At 34.7% G+C, this 17,024-nt stretch overlaps 2 protein-coding genes across 3 annotated transcripts in view; both read left to right on the top strand.

The window, feature by feature from the left end:
• Positions 1-4,182, top strand: part of LOC107587289 (transcription initiation factor TFIID subunit 9-like) — an 8,238-nt gene extending 4,056 nt beyond the window's left edge. The window contains exons 5-7 of the mRNA XM_016275006.1: positions 2,032-2,113; positions 2,313-2,423; positions 3,850-4,182. Of these exons, the coding sequence (XP_016130492.1) occupies positions 2,032-2,113; positions 2,313-2,423; positions 3,850-4,013 (357 nt within the window). The 3' untranslated portion in view covers positions 4,014-4,182. The remainder of the gene's footprint in view (positions 1-2,031; positions 2,114-2,312; positions 2,424-3,849) is intronic.
• A 7,580-nt stretch (positions 4,183-11,762) lies between these two features.
• The window catches only part of LOC107587204 (E3 ubiquitin-protein ligase Siah2-like), a 58,070-nt gene continuing 52,808 nt past the window's right edge, over positions 11,763-17,024 (top strand). For both annotated transcript variants that reach the window (XR_001609448.1, XM_016274883.1), the window contains exon 1: positions 11,763-12,317. Coding sequence is in view for 1 of the 2 variants with exons in the window: in XM_016274883.1 (XP_016130369.1) it covers positions 11,898-12,317 (420 nt within the window). In the remaining variant the exon portion in view is untranslated. The remainder of the gene's footprint in view (positions 12,318-17,024) is intronic.

The following is a 17,024-nucleotide window of genomic DNA, read 5'->3' on the forward strand; positions in this document are numbered from 1 at the left end:
AGGGATCACAAATAGCTAAGAAACACTGTGGCAGGTGTAGATTTAAAAGTATGCACATTTCCTACCTTTTTTGTAAATTAATTTCATCTCCAATCCTTCTATCGTTTCAAGTTTATCCATTATTCGAATGCAAGCAAAATATAGCTGGTTTTCCAAGTAAAAACCGCCAAATAACGTTTACATAATCAGAGGGTCCCCCGCTCTATATGTCTCTACATCTGCTAAATTATTTTTTTTATTCCTAGTGAATAGGAGTTAAAATTCCCACCCGGGTGACACTACTCCAATAACAGATCATGCAAAATACCAAAAAATATTTAAAATACAATATCTACTAATAAATATATCTTCAGTATACGTTGTCTCTGACCAAAAATGCAAGAAGATATGTTTTCAGTGGACTTTTTTGAAATTTGCTTTGCTTGAAAAAACAAAAATATACAGGTTTTTTTTTTCCTTTTGATTTAGTTGAGTTGGTTTTGCATCAAACACAATGTGATTTTCCGCACTCGAGATCTGACCGCAACAGCACATTTTTCCGCTTGGGCGAGTGCTTTGCGGACAGCTTACCTCCCGCATTAAATCTGCCGCAGACCAGCAAATCACTGAGAACGCGCTATAATCCTGATGACTCGTAGCAACAGAGCGGAGGCGAGAAAGCTGCAGAGAATCCGCTCGCCCGGAAACAACCGCAACTGGTAGATTTAAAGAAAATTACTGCCACTTGGCAAATAAATCATTGTACGTAATTAATCCTAACTCTTTTAGCTTTAAGTTACATTTCAAATGACAAGGGTTCAACTTATAATGATGTTTATATGAATTATCCCGTGATCTTATTCTCTCAAATGGCCTGGGTATGCGGAGCATTCGCCGCTTATATGGATGGAACGCCACTGAGATATATATAATATATGGGGGGTTTTTTTACGCACGGTTTCTTCTTGATATAATACAGAGCTTTGCATAACAAATGTTTATTCATTAGAAATATGCATGTTATTTTATTAATTTTCTGGGCTTTTTTGTATAGAAACCAGTTTAGTATCGTTGAGATAGTATTATTGTTTTGTGTTTACATTTTCATATTAACAGTTTAGTTGTATGTTTTTGTAAAAATTTTTTATTTGTTTGTTTGGTAAGGTCTGTATAGTTTTTATTTATTTGTATTTCAGTGCAAATCACTGAGAACGCGCTATAATCCTGATGACTCGTAGCAACAGAGCGGAGGCGAGAAAGCTGCAGAGAATCCGCTCGCCCGGAAACAACCGCAACTGGTAGATTTAAAGAAAATTACTGCCACTTGGCAAATAAATCATTGTACGTAATTAATCCTAACTCTTTTAGCTTTAAGTTACATTTCAAATGACAAGGGTTCAACTTATAATGATGTTTATATGAATTATCCCGTGATCTTATTCTCTCAAATGGCCTGGGTATGCGGAGCATTCGCCGCTTATATGGATGGAACGCCACTGAGATATATATAATATATGGGGGGTTTTTTTACGCACGGTTTCTTCTTGATATAATACAGAGCTTTGCATAACAAATGTTTATTCATTAGAAATATGCATGTTATTTTATTAATTTTCTGGGCTTTTTTGTATAGAAACCAGTTTAGTATCGTTGAGATAGTATTATTGTTTTGTGTTTACATTTTCATATTAACAGTTTAGTTGTATGTTTTTGTAAATTTTTTTTATTTGTTTGTTTGGTAAGGTCTGTATAGTTTTTATTTATTTGTATTTCAGTTGTAGTTATTTTAGTACATCAAGTTAAACTAAGTGAAATAGGAAAATGTTGTCTTCTAAAATAAAATGCTTATTTAAAATATTTTGTTTAAATTGTATTTATTGTTTGTTTATTCTAGTTTCAGTTGAGTATAATAAGCCTGATAGAAACTTTTGAAATTCAGCTTCCTCATCTCCATATCCAAGTTTTTCTAGACTGTGAGAATGCTGATTCTTCAAAGAAAAAAAATGTATGGCACAATTTACAGTCTGATATGGTCTTGATTTGCATGTTTAGGTGTCTTCGTCCGCGGGCAGGATAACAGTGCCACGGTTAAGTGTGGGTGCAGTGTCCAGTAGGCCAAGCACTCCAACTCTTGGTCAGTTATTCTAAAGAATACTACTTAAGAATACTCAAATATTTCAAGCATCTGAGTTTGCATGCACACGATTTCCAGTATACATTTCACTGAGCTCCCTTATAGCAAGAGGATTATTTTACTTGTTTTTTTTTCTCTGTGGTGAACAAGTGCAAAATCTAAAACTCAGTTTAAAGGATCATCATTGTATTTTCCACAGGTACACCATCAGTGCAGACAGTGGGGACAAAAGTGGGGACACCTGTGTCACTGACCGGCCAGCGCTTTACAGTTCAGATTCCCTCTTCACAGGCTGCCTCTGTCAAATCAGGTACAGGGTTCGTACGGTCATGAAAAACCTGGAAAAGTCATGGAATTTTAAAACGGCAATTTCCAGGCCTGGAAAAGTTTTGGAAGAATGTATAAACCCAGAAAAATTTTTGGAAATGTATTTCACAAATCTCTGTGTAATACAATATATTTTTTAATCAGGTCCTGAATTTCGTTGTGGGATTGTGCATATATCGCCTACTTTTACTCATTCCTGCAGGTTTCACGTTTATTATGCGGGAAATTCCTGCAAACGTTTATTTAATCTAGCATGTAGGTTAGATGTAAATAAATCCACATAGAATATCAGATCGAATCAGTCATATGAAAACAGCATGAGTTATTTCACTCTCTCAAAACGGCTTCACATCAGCGCATCTCGTGTGCACTACAATAGAGCAGCGATACAAGACTTTCGTTGGCGTTTCGGGACAGTTGACAATTATCACTTGACCAATCGGGCCAGTTTTGCATCATCATAAAACCGTATCATTTGCACATCTTTTTAGTTTTTTTTTTTTTATTTTTATTTTTTTATTTAAACCATTCGGTACTTGCGCGCTCCAGAGGCACTCACAGTCAGATCCAAAGCGCGCGCACATAAAGCCGCCTCAAACACCTCGCGAGTACCAAATTGAGTTATTTTTCCACAGCTTATTGCACTTAAGCGGGCAAATACACACAGAATTGTCAACATGCCCATCCTGGCGAGTATCCTCATAAACGCAGTCGGTTTTGTCTTAATTGAATGTAAGCAGTTGTTGAGAAAGAAAGCCGTTGTGTATCAGTACACTGGATCCATGCAGTCGGTCTTAAAGAGACAGCAGCCTAATAAAGCTGTGTCGTCTGTCATTAAATTTAATTTCTGTATATTTCTGTACCTAAATACTAGGCTACTTGTTTAGACCTGAACGATTTCCTAAATGAATTTCAGGTCCTGAGCTTAGTTTATAATATTGGTTAAATCAAGTATAATATTCAGTGATGTGATATGTTCTCTGCGTGGAGTAACCTCTGGCACAGTCGTAGCTTGTACTTATTATTAAAACAAATAGAAAGTAAATAAGTAGCATTAATAGAAATTTTAGTTAACATATGCTATGATAAATTTGAACATAGATTTTTATTTTACATGTATTCTTGCAAAATAATGGAACATTAGGTCATGAATATTGTCTCAAAAGTTATGGAAATTTATCGGTAAAAATGTGTACGAACCCCGCAGGTACTAAGTTTCTATAATAAGCAGTTCTCCTCGTATGATCTTCTTTTATGTTGAGGACCATATGGAAGATTTTGTGCCAAGTTAGTGAGCAGATCAAAAGTTAAGCTATTGATTGAGCTAAGAGAAATAAAAAAAAATTACAGATTTAAGAACATGCGGTGGTAACCTCTTTGAATATTAATGATTTAATTTGTTTTCACAGCTACTCCTACCACTCCCACGGTTCAAAATGTCCTCATCAACCCCTCTCTCATTGGCTCCAAGAACATCCTCATTACTACTAATATGGTGTCGCAGAATTCATCTAGTGACTCTACCTCTCTTAAGAGGAAGCATGAAGATGAGGATGAATATGATGCGTTATGACCTACTGTGGTTTCTTACTAGTATGGAAGTGATTTTGTAAATAAGCAATTGATAACAATGAAAATGCCTTTCAGTAGTCTTGTCTTGTTTAGATTCTTACTCAATAACAGGCAATTACCATGTATTGTTCATTTTAGGAAGTATAATAAATCAAATAAATTCATAAATTGTTTGTTTTTTGTTTCACAATTTCCCTTTTAGGTTTGTTTCACAAGCTAAAAGGGAAAAAACTGACTTTTTAGGTTCTAATTGTAGACCAGTTAGTATACTTGCTGTTTTAAGTAAGCTTTTGGAGAAGATTACTTTCAAGCTAATTTTACAATATTTTAATATATATGGATTACTTACTAATGCACAACATGCTTACAGACCAGGACACTCCACAAGTACTGCTCTTCTAAACATGACAGATAAATGGTTAGCATGTCTAGATGATAAGAAACTGGTTGGTGCTGTTCTTATAGATTTTACAGCAGCTTTTGATGTTATTGACCATGATATTCTTATGGCTAAACTAAAATGTTATGGTTTTTCACTTAAAGCCCTGGTCTGGATAGGAAGTTATCTTTCTAATAGAAAACAGAGAGCGCTTCATAATGGATCTTTTTCGAATGCTAAAAATACTTATTGTGGTGTTCCACAAGGTAGTTGTTTAGGACCATTATTGTTTTCTATTTTCATAAATGGTTTACCATATGTTGTTGATAATGCTAATATAGCTATGTATGTAGATGATTCTTCAATGTTTTCTGCAGCATACATCAGCTGAGCTTCAGAAAAACCTAAGTGATGAGCTGCAAACAATTACTAAGTGGGTTCGAATGAATAGATTAATTTTAAATATAGAAAAAAATAAATGCATCATTTTTAGTCATAATAATATTACTAAGGCTGTTGAATTGAATTTATTTATTGATGGGATGCCAGTGGAACTAGTAACAAATGTTAAGTTGTTAGGTGTGAAACTTGACAATATGCTGTCCTGGTCCGAACACATAGAGTAAGCATTATGGGAAAAGGTATAGCTGTGGCTAGAAAATGTTCTGCATTCATTCCATCTTTAGTTTTAAAAGATGTGGTGTAGCCATTCGTTTTATCGCATCTTGAGTACTGCCCAATGATATGGTCAAGTGCATCTGAGAAATACCTTTAAAAAAAGCTTTATTATCCATTTCAGGCCAATGTTATTGATATGCATAGAAAAGTATCATGGCTGTTAGTGAAGGATAAATTACATTTAAGACTGCTGGTATATTTTCATAATGTAAGTATGAATAATCAAGTATCATACACCATGTTTTTTTTTCTTTGAAAAGCTTGTAAATGTGGGTTTTAGGCATGATTATAAAACACGTCAAGTGAGTAAGGCTCAACTCTCTTTACCATGTCCACAAACAAATTTGATGAAAAAGACTGTTTTATCGTGGCTCTGTTCCTTGGAATATGGTTCCCATAAATATACGAAACAGTAATTGCGCACGTGTGTGTGTGTATATATATATATATATATATATATATATATTGTTCATAATTTATATATGATTTTTCTTATTTTGTACAGATTTGTGGACCCCAGGAAGATTAGCAACCACTGAGGAAGCTAATAGGGATCCAAATAAACAATGTATCATGTATTTACATAGAACAAATTTAGTGGTTAAGTTGGTTTACTGTGGTGCAAAAAAAATATATATATATATAAATAAAAAAAACGTTTTGATGGGTGGAAGGAAAGCATTTCAATGACAGTTATTCAGATAATTTAATGCTTACTTTCATTATTTGCAATAAAAATAAAATGTAATTATAATAAATCAATGAAATTCCAGCAGAGGACGCTGGTTAGACAGGAAAAGATCCATGTGCTTTTACTCCAGGAATAAATGTTAAAAAAATGTAAATGTTAATCCTATGTAGTTATGTAAACTATAATACATATTGAATATTTCGACACTCTTCTTGCATGTCCATGCTTCTGGTCATCTGATATGGAATGATCAATCCTGATAATGATGTATGAAGAATGTATGGATGGCTGAAAAAAATTATCATATAATGTAGATTCAGCAAATGAGATATACACAATTTCTGAGATAATTTTTTTTAACTGGTTAAATGCACATCAGATGTACATATTAGGAAACCGGATTACTGAAATGTGTATTTCACCATGTAAATGCATCTAGATTAAGAATGTATGAAAAGTGTGTTTAAAACAGCACATTCATTTTAATGTAGTTTAACCATTTTAATGTAATTTAAACCATTTGTTTGAATATACTCGTGTGCACTCTTAAGGAAAATTGTTCTAAACAGTACCAGAAAAGCATTCTTTAGCTTGTAACAATAGCAGAACCCTTTTTGGTGCTAAATAGAACCCTTTCTAAAGGGTTCCATAAAGAACCATGCTTTGAAAGTGCTGTGTAGAACCTTTTTAATGATAGTTTATTTTCATTAATATTAGTATTAGTATATTTATATAATTAATATTATTTGAATACATTATGTATTACTATTGTGTGTTTTCTTTTACCCCTATCTGCCTGGTCTTATAATATCTGTCTATCAAGGTTTTCATAAAAACAACAACAGCATGTTGTGTCAAGTAGGTACTTTTATTTTATTTAATGACGTGTGAAATTGTAGCAAAAATGACAGTGATCTAACAACCGTTATTAGCAGAATACATTAATAAATGACAATTGACACTTAACGTAAATACTTAAAGAAGTTAAACAAAAATAGAAACAGAAAATAGTGTAATGAAGACCAAGTTCCAGTGAAATACTGTATTTTCACAATCCTCTATGATGCCTGTAAGTCCATCTTTATGTGTATTTTGGTGTGATTGAGTGGCAGTTTCTCTCTGCAGATGACGAGGTTGTAGGATGTGACTGCATCTAATACACAAATGAGTTTAGAGTTACAATGTGCCTCCTTCCATTTGTTTATGTAAAAACAATTATGTTTATGAAGGCCAAAAGTAGTATGTGAGCGCTTCACAATGTTATGTTTATGCATAAACCCAAGTAATAAATCAAATTAATAAATACATCTAACAATATGGACCATAAATTCAATATCTTTGTTACTTAGTGGAGATGGGGAAAGAAGTATCCTTAACTGAACAGAGCTGGTCACACTTACATGTTCGCTTGAAAAATACATGACTGGAAACCAGTTACAGTTTAAAAGTAAAAAAATGATAGACATTTTAAGAAAGAAATCATTTACCTGCTGAGAGTGTGTTGACAAACTGTAGTCGGATCACTGAGCTCCAGAAAATCAGTAATGAGGAGCTTTGACAGTTACAGATTTAAAAAACAAAAAGGATGAGAATAAATAACCCTACTCTAACACAAAGAACCATTTCAGCATAAAAGGGTTCTTCAGGATGCTATGGTTCGAAATAGAACCGTTACTACACATAAAGAACCTTTAAAGAACCATCTTTTTTTTTAGAGTGTGTGCATCCCAAGCAGGTTCACCTAAGTGAAAAATACTTTACTGAACCAGAAAAGAGGAGGGATTAATAGAGGCATTAAATATAACCATGTTCATAATGTCATTCCTTTGTTCCTTTTATGCCTCATTCCATTTATTATGCCCTGTTAAAACTTTTTATTTAGACTTAATCTACTCATTCTGTTTAACAAAAAATGGTTTAATTTGAGGCTTATAAATGCAACATTCTTCTGATTGCATAAATGGTGAAACATCCTTGGCCGTGTTGAAGGGCCACAGTGCAACTGCTGCTTACTTCACTACAGTCACTAACGTAATAACTTTTTTCTTTTTTAATTGCATAACAAGAACAGTGACATAACATACATATATAGAGGATCACAGTATATTCAACTATTATCAATTACATTCATAGCATCAAGGGAACCATTTTTTCAATCATTTTTGCTTTTTTATTTCTTAGATCTTTTAAGACCTCAATGTAATGCTTAATTTCAGTTTTAAATAACGTAATGTTAGGTTTATTTATTATTAATGCATTTTTGTATGGTATTTCCCATGCATGATTATTAAATTAATCACCAAATTTTGCTCCAAACTCTTATTTTTATACAACAATCTTTACCAGAGAGTTGAATTTTTAATTTTGTACATTTAAATATTAGATATTCAATATCAATCCAAAACAATTGGGTAAATACACATTCATAAAATAAGTGTTTTATGGATTCTTCTTTTAACTTACAATAGACACATGTAGTCTCCAAGTCTCTAAAAAATGATGTGACTACTTGTCTCACTGGGTAAACGAAATGAATGACTTTACATGTAACTTCTTTAACTTTATTGGTGAGACAGTATTTATTAGGTAAACTCCAGACCTCTTTCCATTCAACCTGATTAGGCTATATAATGAATTCCAAAAAGGTTTGCATTAGGCAATAATGTGGTTCTACATATTTTTTTTTATATAAAAGTTATTACATTTATTATCTATAATTTTCACACCATTAATACTTAACTGATTTGTATATAAGGGGATAGACTTATAGATAAAAAGAACCTGTTTATGAAAAGAAGAAAGCTTTATCGGAACCTTGTTTACATCAAAATTGCACCTCCAAAAAAAATAAAAATTCTAAACCCCCCAACTTATCAAAAATGTACTCAGGGATGATATTCCAAATTTTGCCTTTAGATTTCAGGTATAGTTATTTATCCATTTGTTCTTAAAGGGGTCAAATGATGTTGCGAAAAAGAACATTATTTTGTGTATTTAGTGTAATGAAATGTGTTTATGCGGTTTAAGGTTCAAAAAACACATTATTTTCCACATACTGTACATTATTGTTTCTCCTCTATGCCCCGCCTTTTTGAAACGCGTCGATTTTTACAAAGCTCATCGGTCTGAAAAGCGAGGTGTGCTGTGATTGGCCAGCTATCCAGTGCGTTGTGATTGGCCGAATGCCTCAAGCGTGAGCTGGAAATGTTACGCCCCTTGCCATACTGTGATGACAAACAACAAGCGCTACTCTACACTGCTCAAAACTCGTGTTTGAATCATCAGTGGCAAATCCTTTAAATATAAAAAACATACTTACAGTCTGTGAGTCAGAACAGCCGGCATTGTAGTCTACTCTCACAGGATCAGGAAACAGTCCTCCATAAAATGTGCTGCACACATCTGAATATTTGGGTTGAAGTGTTCTGGAACAGTGTTGTAAATACAACTTAACCACTGATTTCTAGTCGTGTCCATTTTTGGAAGGCCAAACAAAGTAGTTTCGCTTTCATAACGAAACACAGCGTCACACACGGCTGCCTAAAGTGAGCAGAGGCCGGGGGCTAGAGTGAGGAACGGCCTGAGGGCTAGAGTGAGCAGAGGCGGGCGGGCTTGAGAACGGCGCGGCTGGCGGATTCAACGAAGGAGCGTCCGGAGGGCTTGCGGCAACCACATGTGACGGACCCCGGGCTGGACTCCGCTTCGTCCACGGTGAAAGCCGATCCGGCGATCCACAGCGCAAAGTTGATGTATTTCCTCAGCAACCAGCACGGATCAGCTCCAGGCATGACGAAGCGGATATCGTCCTCTTTTGGAAGGCCAAACAAAGTAGTTTCACTTTCACAACGAAACACACAGCGCCTTCACGACATGGTGGCGGCGGCAACAACAATACTACAGCGAGAATAAAAGTTACGCCTTCTTTCTTTGCGTGAACATTTGGGCGGCGTTATGCAAATCTTCCCACATCGTGACGTAGACATGTGGGGGCGTGTTAGAACGAGCCGTTTTAGGTAGGCGTGGCTGACTCTTAACTTTTATAAAGAATATCTCTTTGGATTTGAGACTTTAGTATTTGCAACTTTACAGATCTTCTTTATGCACCAAGAGCTTGTAACACTCCAAAGAGAAAGGAAAAATTGAAATCGCATCATATGACCCCTTAAATACACAATTGGCAAGTACATTAATACCACCATCTTCAATTGGATTGTACAAAACTGTCTTTTGTAAATAATTTGGTCTGTTCTTAGATGAAATTGAACAAAAAAGTATCCACCTCTTTTATGACCGATTGTGGAACGTCTAATGCAAGAGCTGTGTACACTAAACGTGATTCTTCCTTTTAGCGATAGATCTCTCATTAAGCATGAATTTAATTTTTGTTAAATTTTCTTAATAACTGGTGTAAAATTTAAATGATTTCTCTCCTTTTGATCTTTACAGATCTTAATACTTAAATAACCTACCATCTCCTTTACTGGAATACCAAGTATGTTATTATAATTAGATATTTTCAAAGGGAATAACACACATTTTTTAATATTTAAACAAAAACCAGATACAGATGAAAAAATATTAAGGCAATCATTGTTTTTTTTATTTCAGTTTAATTTTTTTTTTAAAGGCAGTGTTGTCCGCTAACTGAGAACATTTTAACTCTTTCTCCAAAATTATAATACCACAAAATGTATCTCTTTTAATATGTATAGCCAGAGTTTGCGTTACAAACATGAAAAGAAAAGATAAAATGGGGCAGCTTATGCCTCTACTGATTTTAAACCTTGATGTTGTTGTTTTTTCCCCCAAAAATATTATTGTTATGCACTCCTGTTTATTTCTGCATATTGCCGTTGATTTTATTTACATTATTTTTTCATTAATTTCTTCCAAATTCTAAAGATTTTATAATTATTATTTTTTATTATTAAAATACATAATATGCAACTACAATCTACAATATGTCTTGTTTTTAGATGCATCTTATGTGGCATTTTTCTTTCAAATTTCTGTGGCATTTTGCAAAAACTGACACTTCAAAACAAATAAAAAACAACAACATATTCTAACCTTTGAAAGAACATTGATTTTTAATGTACTGTATTTTATAATGTTTATATGTATATAAGTATCACAACTTTATCACAAAAGTTGTAATAGGAGCAGTTGGCCACATCAAGAAAAATGAATGGATCTCAATGGCGCTCTATTGAATATATGATCAAAACACTTTCTTTCTAAAACTGTGATTTATAAAGGTTTTTCTCTAACCAGCAGATGGCTGTTTTCTGTCCCCAACACCTAGATCAATATCAGAAACAGCTTATATTTAAATTTAGATCATTATTTAATTCATGAAAATGTAATATTACATAGGCTATATATTTATATTATATAGACTATTATAAATGTGTCAACCTATCATAAATCCCGATTGCCATTCATCAAGACATTTCTTCAATCTTTCTGCAAATATAAGTGCAAAAATATTTCCATCATTATTAATTATCAATGTTTGCATTGGACGCCAATTTTCGAAAAAATTATATATTCTTCCTTATTGGGCTTTGTTATTAAAGTTATCAAACCTTGTCTTAGTGAATTGGGTAAAAAAAACCTGGTCGAGCAGCTTCTCTAAATACAGCTAACAAAAAAGGTGATAATTCATTTTGAAAATATTTATAAAATTCACTAATTAAACCATCTTTCCTGGTGACTTAAGCCTTGTTCAGACTATCGGTCCAAATCGTTAATGCAGTGAAGTACTCCATTTAAAGAAATATCTTGGTCGCACATTGTAATAGAATATTAATTTATCTTTTGAATATCTTCTTTTATAGATTCAAAGAATGACAGTGCATTACCCAATTTGTTATCATCACGTAATTACTACATATTCCAACGACTCTTACGTAAACGTCAAGAGCGGCTCTGTGATTGGCTGAAAAGAGTGTCAATCAAAGCTCCTTCATCCAATAGACTCGCTACTCGCTCTCAAACTATGGCGGCCATGTTGTATCCGCGGCGGACTGGAGGCTGTTCGGAACCGAGTCTGTCTTCAGTCAGGAGTATACGGTGGGGCTCTCGGGCTTGAACTCGTCTGGGCTTTACACCATTTGGGACCTACTCTCCTCGCCATGAGCCGTCCGTCCTCTGCGGGTGGTGCGGCCGGAGGACTCGGAGCTGGTAAAGCAGGAGGAAGTAAGCATGGAGGTTCTGGAGGAACAACCGCCTCTGCTGCAGCCGCGGCGGCAGCAGCAGTCGCCGCGGGGGTATCCGGCTCTGTCGCGGGCTCTGTTACGGTACCCGCGGCCGCTGTATCCCTTCCAGCCGCTGCCCTAGCAGGACAGTCAGCCGAACTGACGGCGCTGTTTGAGTGCCCGGTGTGTTTTGACTATGTGCTGCCTCCGATCTTGCAGTGCCAGGCTGGGCATTTGGTGTGTAACCAATGTCGGCAAAAGCTCAGCTGTTGTCCAACTTGTCGCGGCCCTCTCACGCCGAGCATAAGGAACTTGGCAATGGAAAAAGTTGCATCTACTCTGCCGTTTCCGTGTAAGGTAAGAACAACTGCTGTCATATCCAATCCAAAGTTGCCTGCAACATTGTTTCATTCAGTTCTGTATGATGGCACATGAGTTTAGGAAGTGTGGTCATATCGTGTAACTAAAGCTCAGATGCCACAGGTGTATGTTGCATCAAGCCAAGATGCAGCAATTCTGCTTCATTCATATTTTTAAGCCTCTTTTTATATTTCCAGTGACACATCCAGCTGAAGTGTGTATATTTTCCGTGTTAAATACTTTAATTTATCACAGCATAATATTCAGTCATTTGTAGGAAAATTTCATTGGAAAATCAATACTATATTTTTAAAAACCTGATCATCTCCAGTGTATCTGCATTGTCTCAGCCAATGGCATTGTTTTATGGGCGGGGTTATCAGTTTGTCCAACCAATGGCAGCTATGGTGGTCGACGGGAAGTGCTTTGGAAACCTGTTTGAGAACAATCCTTATTTTTGTAATTCCATTTGGTCACACTAGAGGTGCAGAAATGGCACATTTCAGCTTTAAAATAGGGGCATAGTTTCACAGGCACCCCCATCAAAAAAGCGTCCCCATATTTTAATTCAATTCAAGTTTAATTCGATTCAATTCAAGTTTATTTGTACAGCGCTTTTCACCATACAAATCATTGCAAAGCAACTTTACAGCAAATGAAGTTTTTACAATATTTAGTAGTAGCTTATCAGTGGTGACTGTCAGTCAATGTACATATGGCAGAAATGTATGCGTGCAGTTTCTGTGCTATGGTGGGGCCTGAATCCTGAAATTCTTCATAGAGATCATTTTCTTTGCAGGAAGGAGCACAGTTGAACAGACACAACTTTTTCTAAAATTTTAGACATAAAAGGAAGATTTGAGATGGGTCTGTAATTTGCCAGTTCACTAGGATCTAGTTGTGGTTTCTTAATAAGAGGCTTAATAACCACCAGCTTGAATGGTTTTGGGACGTGACCTAAAGACAACGACGAGTTAATAATATTGAGAAGTGGTTCTTCTGCTACAGGTAACAACTCTTTCAGTAATTTAGTGGGTACAGGATCTAACAGGCATGTTGTTGGTTTAGATGCAGTGATAAGTTTATTTAGCTCTTCCTGTCCTATAGTTGTAAAGTACTGCAGTATATTTTAATACTTTTTAATTTTATTATTATTTGATTTTTTTTTACAGTTATTGATATAAGTATGTACATTGTCTTAAACTGCAGTAAACAAGTTGCACACGGAATAATGTATACAGTGTCTGTCATTGTTAAGACTCTATCCCTCATGGTCTCGTTTTCATCTGACTGAGGTCTTTATCAATCTAATCAAGTGCTCTTTATTTTGCATCTTATAAAATATCCTGTTACTATTTCTTTGTGAGAAACCACTACAAATGATTCAGTGTAGTGCTCGGCGGTATAACCAAACATTTATATCACTGTATTTTCCAAAATTATACCGGTTTCACGGTACATGACTGTATTTTTTTTTCATGCATGACTGGGTGTTAACCATATTTTCTACTGATTGAGAGAGGAAATAATGCAGTATATTGACTTAGAATTACCTATTTTACTGTCATGATGAGTGAATATTGTCAAAAAATACAACACTAAATAGTGACTAAACATGACCACTTTTAATGTTAACCAGGAGTCACTCTCATTTGTAATCACGGCATCGTCTGATAAAATCAACATGAATCTACACTAAAGAGCGGCTATGCGGTTGTTTTGGCTATATTACTTTTTTGTCTCATGCAGCGCACTGCCTGCGTCTGAGTAACAAACTAAAAAAAAAACAAAAAAGTGCATGTGATATTAACAGACGAACTACACTACCCCTTTCAAAAAGTGTCGCGTTCCAAACGTTGTTTAAGCGAAATACACCGGAATTGCGGTATTTTAAAAAATCATATCATAACAAAAATAAACACCGGTATTCGGTATGAACCGGTATACCGCCCAGCACTAATTCAGCGCGTGAGTGAACTATCTGAATTAATTTAACTAAATCACAAATGTTTTTGCAAATCTTTCTGATCAATTGGCAGTCCCACTATTGAACCAAATTTTCTGGTTTTTGCAGTCAAACTGACTGATTTATGTGGTGTTGACTTTCAGAATTTTGTGAAAAATTTGCAATGTCTTTTTTTTGTGATATTAGCATATCACATTTACCATATTATTAATGACATTAAATGGCCAATAGTCATACACAACAGAAAAAAACAAAACAAAATGCAGAACGCTTGTTTCTTTTTGGTTTATTTTCTCATACATATGTTTCTTTATCACACTATCGTGTCAATAACTTTACGTGGTATCGTGCTTTCTGTTAGTAAATGGTGACATTTTGTTGATTTCGCAGAACACAATGCGAAATCAACAAAATGTCACCATTTATTAACTAGGGGAACTGAATTGTATCAAAAGTGATTCATTCGCAATTCCAACATTGGTATTTCTGATTCTAAACAGCTGATAGAAAACACATAATGTGATTGCTGAAATATTGTCAGGAAAAATCCAAACAAGGATCAGTCATACTTTTACTGGAGCAATTACTGGAAGTGGAAACAAGTTTTAATGCTTGGTTTTAAATGTAGGAAGTCTTATTAAAGCCTAATATAGCTTGATTGTGATTTATTATTTGATAAATCAAATTGCATTAGAAAGATCTATCTAAAGATCTTGACACTGCTGTTCCATTAATTTCAGTTTACATTAGTTTTTTTTTACACTTTTTGGGCAGTTTGAGCTAAGTTTTCTTTTTACTGTGACTGACCTGAAACACCTTGATTGCATCATTAGTACATTAAAGTTGTATTCTCTGTTATCACTGGCCTGTGAAAGTTGATCACTACTCTCATTCCCTGGGGTAAAGTTTCCTCCTTTACTGTGGCTGTAATCAGGACGTGGCTGGTACGTGATGTAGTGCAGTCTCTAGAGTGATACCAGCCATCAGTAAAGAAAAATAGCCCTCAACGTTTATAGTGAAAGTAAAGCTGTATCCACTGTTGTTTCAGCAAAGGGCTTTGTCAGCTAGTTATTCAGTGCTCTGTACTAACAGCATTAAAGTTTATGGGACCTCAGATTTTTGTGGAGGGATGTTGTGAAACAATCATTCTGGGACTGTGCCATATGCTGCACTTAACAGGTGATGGCAACTTTAAAGGCATCATATCATACTACTTGTATAATTTAATTTAATTTTATCCACTTACAATCTAGTTTTTTTGTGACACAATTTTGTCATTTATTTTATTCCAATTTTCTTTCTTTTATGATTAGAATGAAATAAACGGCCCATTTATTGTCTGCTGGTGTTTGCAATTTTTTAGAATTAACAAAAGATTTAGACACACTTTGTTAATGCTAGATTCTTATTGCAGCTTAGGTTCAATAAATTGTGTTTTTGGACTGGGGAGGACATTGAGATTTGAAAGTTACAGTATATTTTCATAATATATATTTTTTAATGGCCAGGAAAAGTATTTCTCATTAATTTGCTCATTTAAGATGCTTTCAGAGTTTCTGTGGACCACAAAAGGAGATATTTGACATTACATTACATTTACATTTAGCAGATGCTTTTATCCAAAGCGACTTACAAATGAGGACAATGGAAGTAATATTTGCTAAGCAATATATTTTGAAGAATGTTGGCAACCAAACATTTATGCAGACCATCTACTTTCATTGTATGAAGAAAGAAAGAAAAAAAATTTCTCAAAATATATCCTTTTATGTTTCACAGAATAAAGAAAGTCATGACATGAGGGTGAATAAATGATGACAGAATTTCAAATAATTTTCAAAATAATGGGATAGAAATACTTAATGTTGACTTTGAATATGCAATATTTACTATTTTTAATATGCTTTTTACTGGTTTTATCTTTGCATATTTTATTGGTGCATGTTATTCTAAATGAAAATAAAAGTGTTGGTCTTAATAATATTTAATGAAAATGCTGTGTGTTACATTATGGAAGCATTATGGAATACTTTGTTTGGCCTTCCAAAAGAGGACACCATTAGAAATCAGTGGTTAAGTTTTATTTACAACACTATTCCAGAACAGTTCAACTAGGGCTGGACAAGTCTTAGTTCACGTTAGCTCATTAAATAACACAGTTGCAACTTTCGATTTTAACTATGTGTTATTAAATTTTGGAATACCTAAGATTAATGAATGTTCAGAAGAATTTTTCATTGGAGTTCAACTAGGGCTGGACAATAATTCAATATCAATATGTATCGCGATATCATTTTTTTCAATAACGGTGATATGATTTTTAAACACATTCCCGATATTTCGATATACATTACCAGTGTTTCCCATACATTGATTTATTTGTGGCGTTTGACTTCGTTGAATAAACATGAGCACTGCACGTTTCAAAATCAAAACGCGTCGCGGGTGTTTTATATGAATGTATCTCTGAAGGGAACCGACTGTCTTCAGAATAGTTTAGATGGCATTTTTATCTGATAAAGTGGCGTTCATGAGCGGAGCTGCTTTGTTTACAGCCATTACTGGAGAAACCGCTAGTTCTGCTGCTCTCACAGCGCCTCCTGCTGGCAGACAAGCAGTTTGCATTTTCAATAATAAACCCATTTCCAGCAACATGCTTTTGTTGTTGCTCTTTTTTTGTTTTCTGAAGCAACTTGGAGCATGTTTCATACTCGTTATCCTGGTTAATGCACGCTTCA

Source organism: Sinocyclocheilus grahami, unplaced genomic scaffold, assembly GCF_001515645.1.
Source record: "Sinocyclocheilus grahami isolate Dianchi unplaced genomic scaffold, SAMN03320097.WGS_v1.1 scaffold91.1, whole genome shotgun sequence".
NCBI lineage: Eukaryota > Metazoa > Chordata > Actinopteri > Cypriniformes > Cyprinidae > Sinocyclocheilus > Sinocyclocheilus grahami.